An 18,547-nucleotide genomic window follows, 5' to 3' on the forward strand; every position below is an offset into this window, starting at 1 on the left:
CCTTGATACCCTGGTGGGAGAAGTCTTTCAGAGGCCTCTGTGATAGGTTCCTGTCATATTCCCTGCTTTCCCCATTTTCCAATGTCAGTTTCATGTGCCTTTCTGAATGAAGATTGAGCATCTTACCCAGGGTCCTCCTTTTTGCTTAGCTTCCTTAGGTGTACAGATTTTAGCATGATTATCCTATATTATATGTCTAATATCCACTCATAAGTGAGTATATACCATATGTGTTTTTCTGCTTCTGGGATACCACACTCAGGATGATCTTTTCTAGTTCCCACCATTTGCCTGCAAATTTCATGATGTCTTTGTTTTTAATTGCTGAGTAGTATTCTATTTTGTAAATGTACCCCAATTTCTGTATGCATTCCATAACTGAGGGGCATCTGGGTTGTTTCCATCTTCTGGCTATTAAAAATAAAGCTGCAATGAACATGGTTGAGCAGATGTCCTTGTTGTGTACTTGAGCCTCTTTTGGATATATGCCTAGGAGTGGTACAGCTGGGTCTTGAGGAAGCACTATTCCTAGTTGTCTGAGAAAGTGCCAGATTGATTTCCAAAGTGGTTGTACAAGTTTACATTCCCACCAGCAATGGAGTAGGGTTCCTCTTTCTCCACGTCCTCTCTAGCATGTGTTGTCACTTGAGTTTTTGATATTCGCTATTCTGGTGGGTGTAAGGTGAAATCTTAGGGTCGATTTGATTTGCATTTCCCTGATGACTAAGGACATTGAGTATTTCTTTAGGTGTTCCTCTGCCATTCGATGTTCCTCTATTGAGAATTCTCTGTTTAGCTCTGTACCCCATTTTTAAATCTTGTTACTTGATTTGTTGCTGTTTAACTTCTTAAGTTTTTTTTATATATTCTGGATATTAGTCCTCTGTCAGACATAGGGTTGGTGAAGATCCTTTTCCAATCTGTAGGCTGTCATTTTGTTCTGATGACAGTGTCCTTTGCTTTTCAGTTTTAATGTCTTTGTTCATGTTTTGTCTTCAGTAGTGCTACTAAAATAGCATTCAACTGGAAGTGTGAAAACTGTTTCAAACTCTTGATTTTAATTGTTCCTATAACATTATTCATATATTTTTCTGGTTGAAATATATTTACTTCCTTAAAACTCAACATATATTTATTAAACTCCTCCAACAAGTGGAATACTCAGCTTAATGCCCACAGGACTCTGTTCCGCCTACATTTTCTATATTGTCTCTTCTGTTGCCTCCATGAACCATTTTCATTCAACTCTTAGAATTCACTAAATATTGTCTTGCAATCAGTCCTACTTTTCACACAATGACCTTGAGCCTCTCCCACCACATCATCAATGAGAGCCAGCTGATCTTCCATGTGCATGCTTAAATGTCACCCCTCCAGCAGTCACAGCCTTTTCTGCGCAGTCACTCTAATGTGTCCCTCTGTGTAGGCAGGTGTTTGTATAGATACTTTTAGGAGGGGGACACTTCTGTCAGGTATTGCTGCTGTCATAAAAATGAAATAAGAGTTGCTATATTAACCTTAGCAGTAATACTATCAACAACTACTGTAATGAAACTTTTTGAGTCTTACTGGTGAGATTTCTGCCTTCAGATCTGCATAACCTTTTCTTGCACTAATTTAGAAAATTGTAAAGAACAAGGATTAAAAGTTATCTAAAGATAAAATGAACATTTGACTCTCAGCAGAAAGGAAAGCCATTGCTTGGCTCTCTTTTCCAAAGCAGTCATTTTGTTTCCAAAGCAAAACGAATTTTGAAACTAAGATATATTATGCCCTGCAATATTAATATGTGCAATTACTACATTGACAAATGTTTAATTCTGTCATTTTTCATTTCGTTTTTTCTTCTTTAATCTGCTGTGATAGTTTTGTAATGGAGCACCAGAAATATGACTCTTGGTGAGATGTAGTGCTTGACATCAATAAAGGACTGCATGATGCCAATAGACTCACGTTTGCATGGAAGATTTTCGGGAAAATTCTTTTCAAGATGTATTTACAAGCTAACCAGTTTTCTGTTCCCCTTCTTTCTCCCAAGCAAATTATCATTTCATTTTCAGTGCAGGAAACGGGACAGGATTATTAAACCAATCCAATTATGTCAGCTATATTCATGCAACAAAAACAAGGCTGCAGACCACATTTCATTATTGGTTCTGTTTTTTAGCTGTAAAATGATCTGAGAGTCACTTTTAAGTTATATAATAATGGCAACGTTAGGGTTTTTAGCTTAAATAAGCACAGCCAATAAAATAATCAGTTGATAGCTACATAAAGCCAATCATTATAACATTGTACATAAACCCATCAAGCAAATCCATCATTCTCTCCATCTGGTACTTGTCACACTGAAAGAAAGTGAAGAAGTTCTTCCAGGGTGTCCCAAAAGCCCAAAACAGCTCCTTTCAAAAATTATTTGTTCAGACCTTTGTCAATTTATCAGTTTTAGCATGTACTAGATCCCTTATTGTTAAAAACCCCAGCATTCCAAGTTTGTTACAAATCCATACATACATGGACATATAGTTCATTCTTATTTTTCCTGGAGAGTCCAGATTTTCTTCTTCTATGGGTAAAGGAATACAAATAATTGGTTGCTGAATATAATTATAAGCTATAAGGCTTCCTTTTTAATTGCAGGTTACCTATGAAATACATTATGTGTTGTATGTGTTACAGCAAGTATTTTACAGTAAGCTAGTATAAACTGTAAATATATTTGGTCAATGCAAATATGGAAAACTAAAACCTTGAGACCAGCAGAATGATGTGTTGTGTAAAAGCATATACTGCAAAAACCTGTGGACCTGAGTTTGATCCTTGGAAGTTCTTGCAAACTCATCAGTTCAGTCTAAGCATGAAAAATGCAGACATACCCAAGTTGAGGAGCATTCTACAAATTATCTGCCCAATATTCCTCAAAAGAGTAAAGTAATGACAAGTCGAGAAAATCAGCATCTGATCTATGTGAGACAATCTGAGTAGGAATTCACAATCACAGTGTGAGACCCAGGAATACATAAAGAATGGTGGTGGAAAACTGAAGACAACCCAAAGACTGAAAATGACGTGTACCAATGTTCACTTCCATGCTGATGACAGATGCACCTTATTGTTAGAAGTTAACAACGAAAGAAAGTGAGCACAAAGGGCCAGGAGCTCCACAAGGAGAGCAACAGAATGGAAAATTCTGGGTTCAGGGGTCTTTTCTGAGACTGATACTCCAACCAAGGACCATGCATGGAGATAACCTAGAACCCCTGCACAGATGTAGCCCATGGCAGTTCAGTGTCTAAGTTGCTTCCCTAGTAAGGGGAGCAGGAGCTGTCTCTGACATGAACTCAGTGGCTGGCTCATTGATCACCTCACACTGAGAGGGGAAGCAGCCTTACCAGGCCATAGAGGAAGACAATGCAGCCAGTTCTGATGAGACCTGATAGGCTAGGGTCAGAGGAAAGAGGAGGACCTCCCCTATCAGTGGACTTGGGGAGGACCATGGGAGGAGATGAGGGAAGGAGGTTGTAATTGGGAGGGAATGAGGGAGGAGGCTACAGCTGGATACAAAGTGAATAAACTGTAATTAATAAAAAATAAATTAAAAAAGAAAAATAGAAAGTGAGCACAGCACATTGGAACAATTCATGCTGTGCAATTTTTGTGTTAATTAAAACTATTTGAAAATAAAATAGTTATTAAAATGTATTTCAGATACAGTTGAAAAAATTAAAGACTGAAAACAGTCTTTAATTTTCGTTTATAAGTTATTTCTATATTTTGTGACAGTTCTTTGCTGTTAGTAGTTCACCTGCTTCATTGCAGCTTCTTCTGGTCTCTAAGAGAAATGAATTTAAGAATCAGTGAAACTCAGCCTCATCTTGTTAAGATGAATGATTTGAGCTTGTCAGCTGCCCTCTATACCACTGCAACAAAAGGAACTTAAATGAAATGGCCTTATTCCCCTACCTGCTTTCCTCTACTTGCTTCATTTAATTGATGACAGTTTGAGCTTTTATTAATCTTTTTGCATTCCTTTCTAGGAAGCAAAAAAGCTTAATATGATTTCATGATATCTAACTAATGTGTGTGATTTGCAAAATTGATACATCAACCAAAACATAAATTACTTAGACTTTGATGAATGTGTTGAAAATGGAGAATGTGCAAATAGATAGTGCTCACTGCTTGTTCTTTCTTCCACCTTATGAGACTTCATTTTGGGCTTATAGGTAAGTGTTTTTTGCATTGTTATTGTAGGATTATAGGACAAAAAACAAGAGTGATGTGGATAATTAGAATTAGTGTCCCAGCAAGTGCAGAAGTAATCACGGGGACACAGCCATGGGCTGTAGGTAACAATTAACAACTTTGCTTTGATGGAAAATTTTGCCAGCAAGTTAAGAGAAACATACTGCCTTCTCCTAGAATGTTTTATTACTGAACCTGTTCCACACTTACCCTAATGGTTTGTACCCTAAGCAGGACCTCTTGTACTCACTTTTGATTAGAACCAAAGTGAACTGAATATGAAGACAATTGTTCCTCAAGTTCTAATTCTGTAATGGATTTTTTTCTTTTTTGCATTTGATGGTGGGTAAATGCTTAAAATATATTTATTACTGAAAATTTAATGTGAAGCTCCATAGCTTCATTTTGGAACACCTATACTAACTAGTTAGAAATTCGTTGAGCTATATTGTTTTGAATGCAGTTAATTTGGGTGTGTGATGTTTTAATTTATTTGAACATTTATAACAAGTTTTATAAAGTTTTAAAAAATCTATAAACACATTTTGGCAGCAAAAAATAATTTACATGGGCCTCAGATCTAGATGTGACTTTACTGCTATAGAGACTACAAATATGAGGAAATGATCGATCGCTTGGGTTGAGAAGGTGGATTTCTACTGAGCTGTTAATTTATCATATAGCACGGAGAACTCATTAATCAGTTCTTAGAAGGCTTATAAGACAGTGTTCAGTAGGAGGCATAGGTTCTGACTGGACTTGGAAGAAACATTGGTTATGAAGTTTTGTTTTGTTTTGTTTTGTTTTTTTTTTTTGTTTTTTTGCTAAAAACTAGTCTCTATTCTTGTTGTTGTCTTTAAAATAAACAAATACACAAAATATAAAGGAAAAACTATAGGTTTCAGGTTATAAATGTCTGAAAGGAGAATAATACTGATGAGTACCAAATGGTTGCTTTTCCCACCGTATCATGCTGCTTTGCCGTGTATGAGGTTATGTGTATATAATTGGAGCAGAGCTGTGGTTTGTTTATCCAGTGTGTCTGCTATGAGGTCTTCTGTGGGTGAGCATAAACTTTATTTAGATAATGCAACCGTCTATCTATATGAACCTTCTATATGAATGCACTTTTTCAGTGACGACAGTACACAGTGATAACCTATAATAAAAGGAAGCTGCAAAAGTTATACCAGAGGATGCGGAAGTCTGGAGAGGGATACAGTTTTATCAGCATTTAAAGATGATGAGAAATGCATTTCTATTTTTAATTACACTAGAAAATCATTACTGAACTTCTTGTTGAGATTTGGATTTAGCTTCAGAAATTGGCATTGTACATACTACTCAGAAAAACTGTACAGTTTTTTTTAAATCAGTTTGGCTAATGGTATTGCCAGAGCAAATTAGAGATGATAGTTTGTGAAAACAGACAGTTAATAGACAAATAGATATTTTAGAAACAAATGGTCTATGTGCATATTATATAAGCACATCCTTTATAACTTTCAGTCAGAGTTTTTAATAATGGAGGGGAATGTTATAATATGTGCTATTGGCTAAATATTATTTTTTATGTATATCAACTGTAAAATCAAGGGCTTCGTGTGCATGTTTCTATATGGAGAAGAGTGTGTTAGAATGAATTTCTTAGGAATAGACCTCTGTTTTAAATGTGACATGAAATATCTTTTCTGAAGAGTTAAAGAAGCTTTATACAAATCATCTCACATAATTTATTTCTTTGGTAGACTTAAATTTGTTTTTGTTTTCTCTCCTGCATTTCTTAAGGAAATCATATATGTCTGGTTGAAATTCTGTTATATCTTTGTAAATTTCTTTTGGAAAATGTATCTTACAAAGAATTCAGTGAATGGCCATGTACTTTCATTAATGGTTGCGGTGGTTGAAGAGGAATGGCCCCCATAGGCTCGTACATTTTAATACTTGGTAATTAGGGAGTGCCACTATTAGGAATATGACCTTGTTGGCAAGTGTGTGGCCTTGTTGGAGGAAGTGTGTCACTGGGGTGGGCTTGGAGGTTTTAGAAACCCAAGACTGGCCCAATCTCTCTCTCCTCTCTCTCTCTCTCTCTCTCTCTCTCTCTCTCTGCTGCCTGCCAATCCAGATATTGACCTCTTCACTCCTGCAGCCCCATGTCTGCCTGCATGCTGCCATGCTTCCCACCATGACAATAATGGACTAATACTATTAGCCTGTAAGTCCACCCCAATTAAATGTTTTTCTTCATAAAAGTTGTCATGTCATGGTGTCTCTTCCCAGAAACAGAGCACTGACACAGTGAGTAACTTCAGAGCCACCACCTTGTCAGCAGGCCCAGTAGTAAGCAGGGGGTCTCATAAGATGCTGAGGTCTACTGCATATTCTAAAATGCATCAGAATGAGTTAAGCTTGGAAAACGCAAGAGTCCTTCCTCTTGATTAGTTTCTTTAGATGTGCAGATTTTAGTAGGTTTATCCTATATTATATGTCTATATGAGTGAGTATATACCCTGTGCGTCCCTCTGCTTCTGGGATAGCTCACTCAGGATGATCTTTTCCAGATCCCACCATTTACCTGCAAATTTCATGATTTCCTTGGTTTTTGTTGCTGAGTAATATTCAATTGTGTAGATGTACCACAATTTGTGCATCCATTCCTCCACTGAGGGGCATCTGGGCTATTTCCAGCTTCTGGCTATTACAAATAAGGCTGCTACAAACATGGTTGAGCAAATGTCCTTATTGTGTACTTGAGAATCTTTTGGATATATGCTTAGGAGTGGTATAGCTGGATATTGAGGAAGTGCTATTCCTAGTTGTCTGAGAAAGCACCAGATTGCTTTCCAGAGTGGTTGTACAAGATTACATTCCCACCAGCAGTGGAGGAGGGTTCCCCTTTCTCCACAACCTCTCCAGCATGTGTTGTCTCTTGAGTTTTTTATCTTAGCCATTCTGATGGGTGTAAGGTGAAATCTTAGGGTTGTTTTGATTTGCATTTCCCTAATGGCTAATGAGGTTGAGCATTTCTTTAAGTGCTTCTCTGCCATTCGATATTCCTCTACAGAGAATTCTCTGTTTAGCTCTGTTCCCCATTTTTTAATTGGATTGCTTGATTTTTTGCTGTTTAACTTCTTTAGTTCTTTATATATTCTGGATATTAGCCCTCTGTCAGACATAGGGTTGGTGAAAATATTTTCCCAATCTGTAAACTGTTGTTTTGTTCTGGGGACAGTATCCTTTGCTTTACAGAAGCTTTTCAGTTTCATGAAGTCCCATTTATTGATTGTTGCTCTTAGAGCCTGTGCTGTTGGTGTTCTGTTCAGGAAGTTGTCTCCTGTGCCAATGAGTTCAAGGCTCTTCCCCACTTTTTCTTCTAAGCAGTTTAGTGTGTCTAGTTTTATTTTGAGGTGTTTGATCCACTTGGATTTTAGTTTTGTGCAGGGTGATAAGTATGGATCTATTTGCATTTTTCTACATGTAGATAGGAACAGGGACTGTCTCTGACACGAACTGATTGGTCTGCTCTTTAATTACCTCCCCCTGAGGGGGAAGCAGCATTACCAGGCCACAGAAGAGGACAAGGCAGCCACTCCTGCTGAGACCTAATTGACTAGGATCAGAAGGAAGAAAAAGAAGTCCTCCCCTATCAGTGGACTTGGGGAGGGGCATGCGTGCAGAGGGTGAAGGAAGGGAGGTATTGGGATGGGAGGAGGGAGGGAACCGCGGGGGGGGGGAGATACAAAGTGAGTAAAGTGTAATTAATAAAGAAAAATAAAATAAAATAAATTTAAAAAAATTGGAAAATGCTTGTCACTGTTTGGGGCTCAATATTTATACATTTTCAAGAACAAACAAACAAACACTGACAGATAGCACAGAATCAACAGACTTATTCAAAGCAGAAAATTCTCAGGAAAACCCGTAACATCCAACAAACACTTAAAAGGAAAAAAGGACATATCATTTGAGGCAAAGACTGATTTTCCTATACTTGTGGTCCAAAATACTTTTGAATAAAAAAGTATCAATTGGTAGAAGGTTATAAAAATATTAAAATGTTGGGGGCTGGTGAGATTGGTCAATAGGTAAAGATACTCTCTACCAAGCCTGATTCAATTTTTTAATCCAGTCCCCTAAAAACTACATGGTAGAAAGAAAGAAACAATTCCCTTTAGCTGCTTCTGACCTCCAAGTAAATGTGGACACACACACACACACACACACACACACACACACACACACACACATACACTAAATGTAATTAAAGTTTAAGCAGTGTAATATGGTAGTTATTTAATATAGTTTAAATGAAATTTTCCCATGTTGTCCTGACAATGTTCTCCCAAGATGTGAAGCCATCTAAGAAATACCCCAACACCAGCCTGAGACGCCCTCTTCTGAGGTATTGGTCAGGGTTTTTAAAAACTCCTAAAACATTACAAGCTATAGCCTTTGGTTGGTCCTCCAGAGAGTTAAGTCCCTAAACTGAAAAAATGTCATGCGGTTCAGACTGAGGTGCCAGAGGCCTCAGAGAGCAGGAACTAACCCAAATGAAAGCTACTCAAGGTTAGCTTTCATAGTACCAGAAGGTGCCATGAAAACTTCCAAATGAGGGAGGTGGCTGAGAGTCTTGCCCAGATATGATGCTTATGAAACACAAATAACAAGCATAGAGTGATAACCCTCAGGCTGCAGCAGGGACACACATGTCTTTTGTTTGATTTGTTTTGTTTTATTTTTTGAGACAGTTTTTTTCTGTGTAGCCTTGGCTGTACTTTGTATATGAGGCTGGCCTCAAACTCACAGCAATCCTCCTGCCTCTGCCTCCCTGAGTTCTGGGATTAAAGGTGAGCACCACCACACCTGGCTGTGACATACATATCTTGGCAGTAACCAATAGCTATGTAACTGGCCTTAAGACCCACTCAACAAGAGGAAAATCTTGCCACCCACCCAGAGCTAGTAAAGTCATGGATCTTGAAGAAGATCCTACAACCACTACTTTAGCAAAATAGAATAAGCTCTAACCACATTATAACTATGCATCCTTAAACCCAAAGATAAATGTAGTCCTCACTCCTCAACAAGGAAACTTGTTTTTGCAACAGATGGAGACCACTACAGAAAACCACAACCAATCAAAATGCAGAATTGTGGAGACTGGGGACATTGGATATGTCTGCAAAGTAACTCCTCATCTAAGGCTCAGAAATAATTGTGGGGGAAGAAATAACGTTAAGAGCCAAATGACCAGAGAGTTTGACATGAGAGTTTGTCTCCTAGTAATATCAGAAGGTATACTCATAAAATCTTACCAACATGACTGCCTAAACTGAGATGAACATGAGCTGAACAAGGACAACAGTAGAAATAACAAAGTTGTGGAGAAAAGCCTACAAGGCCTCATTCCCACAAGGACCTAAAAGAAATTAAGAAATGGTGAGAGTGAGAGAAACAGTCTTCTCCAATTAGTGCTATCTAATACCTGAAAACATACAAAGAAGTAACATTATAGAGACTGAGTAGGTCCAATTTATGTGCACACACACACGTGCAGCTGTGTGCACCCATGTAACAACAATTAATGAAAAAATGGGCCATAAATTTGAAAGAATGCAAGAAGTGGTATATGAGAAGGTTTGAAGGTAGGAGAACAAACGGGGAAATGTAATAATACTACAATCTCAAAGGTGAAAAAAGAGACTAAATAACAAATATTTTTGTGCACATATATATGAATGTGCATGATTTTGCAGGAGGCCAGAAGAGGCGTCTATGGAGCTGGGGTTAATGTCATTTACTGTAAGCCTCTTGACAGGGTCTGGCACCTGAGTTTGAGTCCTCTCTGCTAAGCAGCAAATGCTTTTAACCACTGAACTCTTTTGCCAGTCCTATTTTTGGGGGGGGGGGGAAACCCAACAATGTAGGTACCAAAAGCAGGGTGGATCAGAAGGAATATGACATGGAAGAGAAAAGGGCAAACAGGTAGTAGAAGTTGTGCAATGTCAATTCTAGATCAGGAAGCAAAGAAACAGTTCATGAATAGGATGCTCAGCAAACAGCGGGCGTATTTGAAAAGTTTCGTAAGCAAGGGAAAGATTGCAAAGTACTGGACACAGGTGAAAGTAGGCAACAAGAATCCCAGTCATGTGAGAGAGAAACTGGGCTTTTGATCTACTTGTGTAATTTTGGTCTCACTGGGGGTCAAGATGTGTCACTTGACACAGGTTTTTTCAGTTCTCAGAAAATTAAGTAAACACTGGAGCTATCAACACTGGAGCCAAAATACTAAACTCCAGGGCTATTGCCATTGATTTGTGTACATTATAAATCAATAGTGTTCAAAACTAGAAAGCTATGGTTACGACATCAGATATATTTTAATCCCCAAATCCTAAATAGTCCCTTTAGGAATATGTCATCCCTAATGCATCAGGGATGGAAGTAATGGAATTAGATATGGTGGCACCTGCCTGTAATAGAAACACTTGAAATGTAAAAGGAAGGAGCCTCATGAATCTGGGGCCAACTTTAATAAAAATTGTAAATTTCTATCTCACAATAAGTAATTAAGAGCTAAAGATATAGTTCAGTGCTAAAGCACTTGTTCATCATGTGCAAGACCCTGGGTCCTGGCAGTTCGAACAAGCCACAGAAAGCCACCCATCCTGAACACACCAACCAAAGAGTCAAATAGTAATGGTTAAAAAAAAAACCACAGAGAAACAGAAAAAGAATGTGTATTTAATGTGACCACATTGGGGAGAAGAAAAAGTAGACAGTTCTACGGATGCCTCCAAGTCTCTTTGGGATAGTGAGCATATGGTTTAGGTTCAAATAGAGGGCAAGAGGTATGCATAACTAACTGAGCAGTCCTGGTTAAGGTGTGGCCCTGCCCATCATTGTCTCTGTTCCTGTTTCTCCTGGAGCAAGGTGATATGTTAAGTTTGTCAGAGCTGTGTGAAATTTCTTCCTAGAAGACAAATTCTTCTCTGGCTGACAAAGGCTTCGCCCTTTCCTTTTCCCAACATAAGATTCCAAGATAAATTTCAATTTATCTAGGAATTTAAAAAATTAGTATTTTAGGCAGATGGAGTGCCACAAATATCTTCCTTTGGAATAGCTTCACTCTTGCCAAGATGGGTCTGGAGATTATCAATTCTGCAGGTGTGTGTGTAAACACCTAAGAAGATATTGAATGGATGTGAGTTCTTATAAAAGTATGAATGTTATATCAAACCATCCTTAATTTACCAGTAGTAGTTTTAGTGATCGGAAAAGAATTTTGGGGAAAAAATAAAAATAAAAAAACCTCCACTGTTTTTGAGTCTTTGGATCCCTACCCTGCAGAGATTCTGGAACTATGTAAGTAAAGGCATGTCTAACAAGGTTCTGCTAGAACTTAAACTTCCAATGTTTTGTAACTACTAAGGAAAGATCATCCTGAGTGAGGTAACCTAGATTTGTCTACCTGATTCTAGGCCATCTAGGGATATACAGGCCCTATCACAAATAAAACTTGTAACAAACTTAAAAGCATTTTTCAATGTGATTATGGTTTGGGGAAACATGAATAGCGTTATCATTTAGGCTTATGTTTCACATTTAAGAACATTTTTTTTGCCAGATAAACACATTAATTAAACCAGCATTTTTTAATTTTTTAAAATATTTAATTTTTTAAAATATTATTTTATTAGGAGTTCCTCCATATACTTTAGTTATTTCATCACAAACATATCAAAACTTTATTTTGGGCCATGGATTTTAATCTATCAACTATATAGTTTCTATAACTACCTGATATCCAAAATGTTAATACTATTTAGCATTGCAGATTTTAAGATAGAATTTTAACAAAAAATTCTATATATATAGAGGTTTTAATAGAGCAATGTCATAATCTTTCAAAAACATTTCCAAGATCTTATATTTAAATGGCTTATTGTTCCTTGGTAAAACTTTGGTGTTTACATATTTATCTATCTAAAAAAAAAAAACTAATACAAATATAATGATTTATTGGATAAGGGCCAAAAACCACTACTTGAGCCAATCTTCAAAATTAAATACTGAGGATAGAGAGGATCAAAGCAACCACTAAGCTGGATTACCTAATTTAACCTCTCCATTTAGCATTCTTTAACATTGTTTATCATGTATTAACATTTTATACTGATTGTCTTAAATGCTCTTGTCATTACATTGTTAAACTGACCTTTGGAATCTAAATCATCTCACTTCTCTTTGCCTTATCAACCTATGCTTATATTCAAAGCCCATCCCAAAGTATATTTATCTTTCTTCTTTTTTCCACAGCTGTTTTGTGAAAGTGAAAAGGTGATACACAGCACAGAGGGTGTGGACTGGGAAGAAAGAAATGTTCCAGGAACATTGGTTGGACACTCAAGGATTACCAATCCTCTGCGTCTATTTGTTAAACGGGCTCCAGGGCCAAAGCCAGCATATGCAGACAGCATGGAAAGCTTTTGGGACTGGCTGACCAATATCACAGAGATTCAGGAGCCACTGGCAAGAACTAAAAGACGGCCAATAGTGAAAACAGGAAAATTTAAGAAAATGTTTGGGTGGGGTGACTTCCATTCTAACATTAAAACTGTCAAACTTAACCTGCTCATCACAGGGAAAATTGTTGATCATGGAAATGGAACTTTCAGTGTTTATTTCCGACATAATTCGACAGGTCTGGGCAATATTTCAGTGAGCTTGGTACCTCCCTCTAAAGCAGTGGAATTTGAAGTAGCCCCCCAATCTACCTTGGAGACTAAGGAATCCAAATCTTTCAACTGCCATATTGAGTATGAAAAAACAGACCGGGCAAAGAAGACCGCTTTGTGCAATTTCGACCCATCCAAGATCTGCTACCAGGAGCAGACTCAGAGTCATGTGTCCTGGTTATGTTCCAAACCCTTCAAGGTCATCTGCATTTACATTGCCTTTTACAGTGTTGATTATAAACTTGTACAAAAGGTTTGTCCTGACTACAATTACCATAGTGAGACACCATACTTATCTTCTGGATGAATCTTTTCTCAGTTAATAGAAATATAATACTCTTGTCAATTTACCTAGGATGCCCAAGAAACAGGCCCAGCTTTTCATGGCAAAGGATCCCTTCTATTTCTGGCAGTGGCTTATAATTCTTTGTCCAGTTTCCAAATTAAAAAAAAAAGTCAAATGTGAAGTGCATTTGTTTTGGTGATAAGTACCTTTATTTAAAAAGTCAAACTGATTATGAAACCATCATTTTTCTGTGCAATGGTAACATTCTGGAAATGTTACTTCTCTGTAAGAAGCATCAGCAGTAGCTGTATGTGAAGGGAATAATCAAATTATGCATGTAATAAGCATTGCTCTTCAATGAGCCTGCCTTTGAAATGTTTTGGAAGGTTTTCATAGAGTAGGTTCAGTAAAGTATCTGAAAGATGGTATTTAATAGATGGATTGTGTTTCTGGTGTTGAACACATTTTAAACTTCCTATCTCTTCAATTGGTGTCAGTTTTAATAGCTGCAATATCAGGAGAACCAAACACACTAATGAGGTTGATGCATGCTACTATTACGATTCTCATCTGAGTGATATTGGAATGAACTTTTTGGGTATTAGATTAGCAAATGTGGGTCTAAGTCAACTCAACAGTAATGAAGATGATGATGTTTTATACACTTCAGTGATGCAAAATTATTTTTTAAAGTTTTATTTAAATTAAAATTTAGGACTTCATTCCCTTCATTTGACAGTCTGACTTTATCTATATTTGTGGAACAATTCTAAAACTGAAAGAAGCTGTTTCTGTGCAGAAAATTCCACAGTTATGGGCTCATTATTGTAGTCCCTCAGATTAAGATTTCCTTTGTGTTTAGGTAATGAGAATAAGAATTCTGAGTGGAAATAATGAGTTACATTTGATTGTCCCCAAATGTTAAATGCTGATTTCTGCAATCCCTGAGACTGAGCTTTTGAAATTACTTTACTCTGTGTCCTCATCTTCTAGAAGAGTTGGTGGCCATGTTTATGATGTAACTTTACACTGTATGAGAGCAGTCAAAGGGAAGAAGTCTTCTAGGACCTGTGGGTGCTCTCCTTGTAGCTGATGTTAACTTCTTTCTCACTTCTCATCTGTACAATATCAGTAAAGTAAAATACTCAAAGAGGACTCACCGCAGGTAAGTCCTAACCAACAAATATGCTCTTATTACACTGTTAAGAAAGCTAAGAGCTTTGTTCTCTATTTCACATTCCTATTCTGTTCTTTTCCTGGTGATATCTGTAGTGTCTTATTTTGTCTTTGTACAGGTTGCGCTAGGCTTAGTATGTGGTAGTCCATGCTTGAAGTTTCTCCTTTGAAATCATTGGGTGTTTTTGTGATTTTATTGTTGGTAAATAATATTTTGAGACAACTTTTTATGTCCGTCTTGAAACATGAGTAAATACTATTTATTGTAAAATATGTGGAAATGTGTACTTATAATTTTCTGTATACATTTTTTCTGTATGCATTTTTATGTAAATAAAATAATTTGCTAGTTTGGCACATGACTCTAGGTAGTTGTTTGTTTTATTAAAGAGTTTTTTCATTTTCTTTATTCCTCACATAGTTTTATTCTGTCTCTCTCATTTTCTGTTGTATATGTTTGTAACATCAATTAAATATTAAGATTTTCCTTGTATATACATTAATTAGGACAGGATGGATATGTGGCTTATCGAATAAATAGTAACTCATGTAAAGCTGATAGCACATGGTCTGACATCAAGTAAAAAAATCTCTGTAGGTGCAGCTGCTGTTCTAATGGTGTTGTTCAAAACATAAAATTAGATTATAAATTAAATGATATTGAAATGCTGAGAAATAAATATTTTTATGCAAAGAAATAAATTGCAAATCAATTTTTGCAGTTCTTCAGTTCAAGCAGGATTTGTGACTTTTTTCAAGTTTTCACAGGCATATTTTTAAAGTGATATAGAACATATGCCACATCTATTTCTAAGTCCTAACTTCATTTCAAACTACATGATCATCAGTGATAAAACTTGGCATATTATAATTCAGATACCATTTAAACATGAAAATGCACACATTCCTATAAAAACATTGTTATTTTTTAGTACTAAATTAAGTAAAAAGACGTCATATAATTAAGTTTCTGATGTAAGAACAAACTATATACAAATTAAGAAATAAAACCTTTAAAATTTTAGTGTTAAGCTAGAAGGGAAATTAATAGTAGCATAAGAAAAAGGATACTTCAAAAAGGGCACTGTTAGCTGTCATCTGTATGTGTGAGAAGACAGTTATACCACATCTCCAAGATAGAAAATAAATGACAAGCCTAGTTAAAATGCCTTCCTACTGATTACTAAGGAGACAGATAATTAAACAAAAAATTATAACAGATTTATGGAAGACATGGCCCCCAAACAGAAAAATTTGTATGAAATGATATTCAAAATATTCTCCATCTAAAATCTTTAGAATTATCATTTCCCTATGAATTCAATGTTTTTAAATAAAGGGAGCAAGCATGGGAAAGGAAAGTCTTAAAAATACAAGGACCTGGCTAGAGAGATGGCTAAGCCATTAAAGGCTAGGCTCACAACCAAAAAAAAAAAAAAAAAAAAACCAACAACAACAACAACAAGGACCTCTCCTGCTGAGTCTTGAAGGGCAGCTGCAATCTTTGCCTCTCTACTCATTGAGACGGACTTCTTGTGTCATTCTAAAAGCTATTCACTCTTTTTAAAATTCTGTAGATTATAGGTTAGTTGAATCCTAGAAGATTTTTTTCTTTTAAAATATATATGTATCTTCCACTTTTTAAAATTAGGTTTGATCACGTTATCTGCTTTGGTCACGTGGATCTGAGCAATTTTGACATTTATGCTATAAAAATAAACTCTTTGTGTGTTGTGTGTCGGACATTCCCAGGAAGGACACAACACGCATGCATGCTCACCACGGAACAATTGCACCAATGTCTGATTAGGTGAATCAATGAGCTTTCATTGCGGTTACTGACAGGGACCTCGTGAGTGCAGGGTCACTTACGAGGAGCAGGGATCACTCTAATGCAGATACATTACCAGAAAGCTCCCATCACATGAGTAATGACTCCTGACAACTACCTGGATCTCTCTACAACTTGCAGGCAGCTTCGCAGTCTCGGTATCTCTTTCTGAAATTTTTCTTCTCAGAGCCTCCACTCCTAGCACTCCTTTTTATACTGCATGGTAGAAGCCCTCAATAAACAACCAAACAACCAATCAAACAAAGAAACAACCTGCCATAAGTTCAGTGCATGTTATAATGAATGAAATAAGCAAACCACACAAATATACACCAGAAGGAATGGAGGTATCTCAGTGTACAGCACATGCTTAGTCTGTGTGAAGCTTTCGCACCACAAACAAATCTATGACAAAGATGACTGCTTGAACCACCAGTTATGTTGGCTAGCCACAGACCACCTGACATGGTAGTTTTTCATTCCTAATATTTTAGCTTGTGTGCTAATTACCAAAACCTTAACAGATCCAACCTATGTGCCCCACCTTGTTTTTTTCCAGAGAACTGTTTCCAGGGCTCCTGTAGTATAATGACATTTGACTACACATAGGCTTTGGGATCAGAACATGTTACATCTTTCCACCATGCTTTCAGTTTCTGCCATACATATATACAGTAAAAACTGTTCAACACCATATCAATTTCTTGCATTTGTCACATACAATGTTACTAGGGAAGAGAAGCTGGGTCAAAGGACTACGTAAGGAGACTATCACAGCAAAGCAAAACAAAAACCCCTAAGAGGACTGAAGTTACAGTGTTTGCCTAGTATGTACAAAAACTTTGGATTTACTGTTCGGTACAAGACCATTATAGTGCTTAACAGTTATAGATCAACAACAGAAAAATTTCACCTGCCATTTGGGAGGTGCAGGCATCCTTTGCTATATAGTTAACTTTCTTTGTTACATAATTAGTTTGAGGCTAGGCTGGGCTGTGAGACTATTTCTCAGAAATAAACCAACCTTTCAACCCCCAACCCTTAAAAAAATCACTAGAGAGGTTGTAGAGAAAGGAGAACCCTCCTTCACTGCTGGTGGGAATGTAAACTTGTACAACCATTCTGGAAATCAATCTGGTGCTTCCTCAGACAGTTCTAGGAATAGAATATAGATACGGTAAAAATGGAGCCATTTTATCCAATGATACTCCTGGCTTAGAATTACTGTCAATAGAACATTTCATTTGAAGGTTTTAAAAGCTTAAAGTACCTGAAACTGTATTTTCTAGAAACTGTTAAATTGTATGAAATAACTTTATTGCCTAAAGCTCTAGTTTTACCTCATAAAAAAATAATAAATTGATTGTCTAACCTATTGACCAGAGAATAGATTCATGAATTTTACTTGCAGTAAAATAATAGTTAACCCTAAAATAGTTAATGACACCATCAATGAGTAAAATTACCCGCTGGAGGTTGGTCTGATGCATGTTACTAGCTCACAAGATCTGGTTACACTATCCGTGTTGTGTAAAACTATCTGATTGGCTAATTAAATGGACTCTCCTTGGGCAGGGCAGAAGGGCTAAGGTTCCCCAGCTTTTGGGTTCAAGAGAGAATCACGGGGGAAGGGCGGGGGGGGGAGAGGCAGACGGGAAACAAGGCAGCAAGAGGCTGCCATGATGGGTTAGCGTGGAGAAGGAACCTCATGGGACTGAAGAAAGGACTCCAGTGACGGTGTGGAAAGGCCCAGATGAAGAATATAAGCAACTACCATGGGATTATGGATAAAAGGTAGTCCATTTGAGGAGGACTAAGGTAGATGGCATTGGATGGGGGCTGGGAAATGGATGAGGATATTGAGACCGTGTATGTGAAATATCTGCCCAGCCCAAGGTATATACGGCAATTATAAATCTAACAGGTGTCTGTGTCTTATTATTTGTGGTAGAGGGTTAAATAATACCATTATGATAATCTTAGGGAGAGTAATAAACATTTAATGGCCCAACAGTTCTTTACTTTACTACAACAATCACCAATTATAAAACGTAAATCCCGGTGCTTTTTTTTTTCGTCAAAACTTATAGAAGGTATTTGTGAATCATTTTATATTCATCCTTATCTTTTTCTCCGGAGCTCTGGGAACACATCCCATCTTTTCTTGCCTTTATTTAATTCAGCTTCTCCTTAAGGCATATGTAATATGTCATCGGAAGGAATAGGTTAACTCTGAGTGTCTTCTACAACACCTGGCTGACTATCTGGTCT

General features: G+C 37.0%; 1 protein-coding gene across 1 annotated transcript in view; it reads left to right on the forward strand.

Moving 5' to 3' along the window:
* Nxph2 (neurexophilin 2) overlaps positions 1 to 13,290 on the forward strand; it is a 123,372-nt gene extending 110,082 nt beyond the window's left edge. The window contains exon 2 of the mRNA XM_055599757.1: positions 12,565 to 13,290. Coding sequence (XP_055455732.1) covers positions 12,565 to 13,290 — 726 coding nt within the window. The remainder of the gene's footprint in view (positions 1 to 12,564) is intronic.
* The last annotated feature ends 5,257 nt before the right edge of the window (positions 13,291 to 18,547 follow it).

This window comes from Psammomys obesus, unplaced genomic scaffold, assembly GCF_907164565.1.
Source record: "Psammomys obesus unplaced genomic scaffold, mPsaObe1.curated_primary_1811, whole genome shotgun sequence".
Lineage (NCBI taxonomy): Eukaryota > Metazoa > Chordata > Mammalia > Rodentia > Muridae > Psammomys > Psammomys obesus.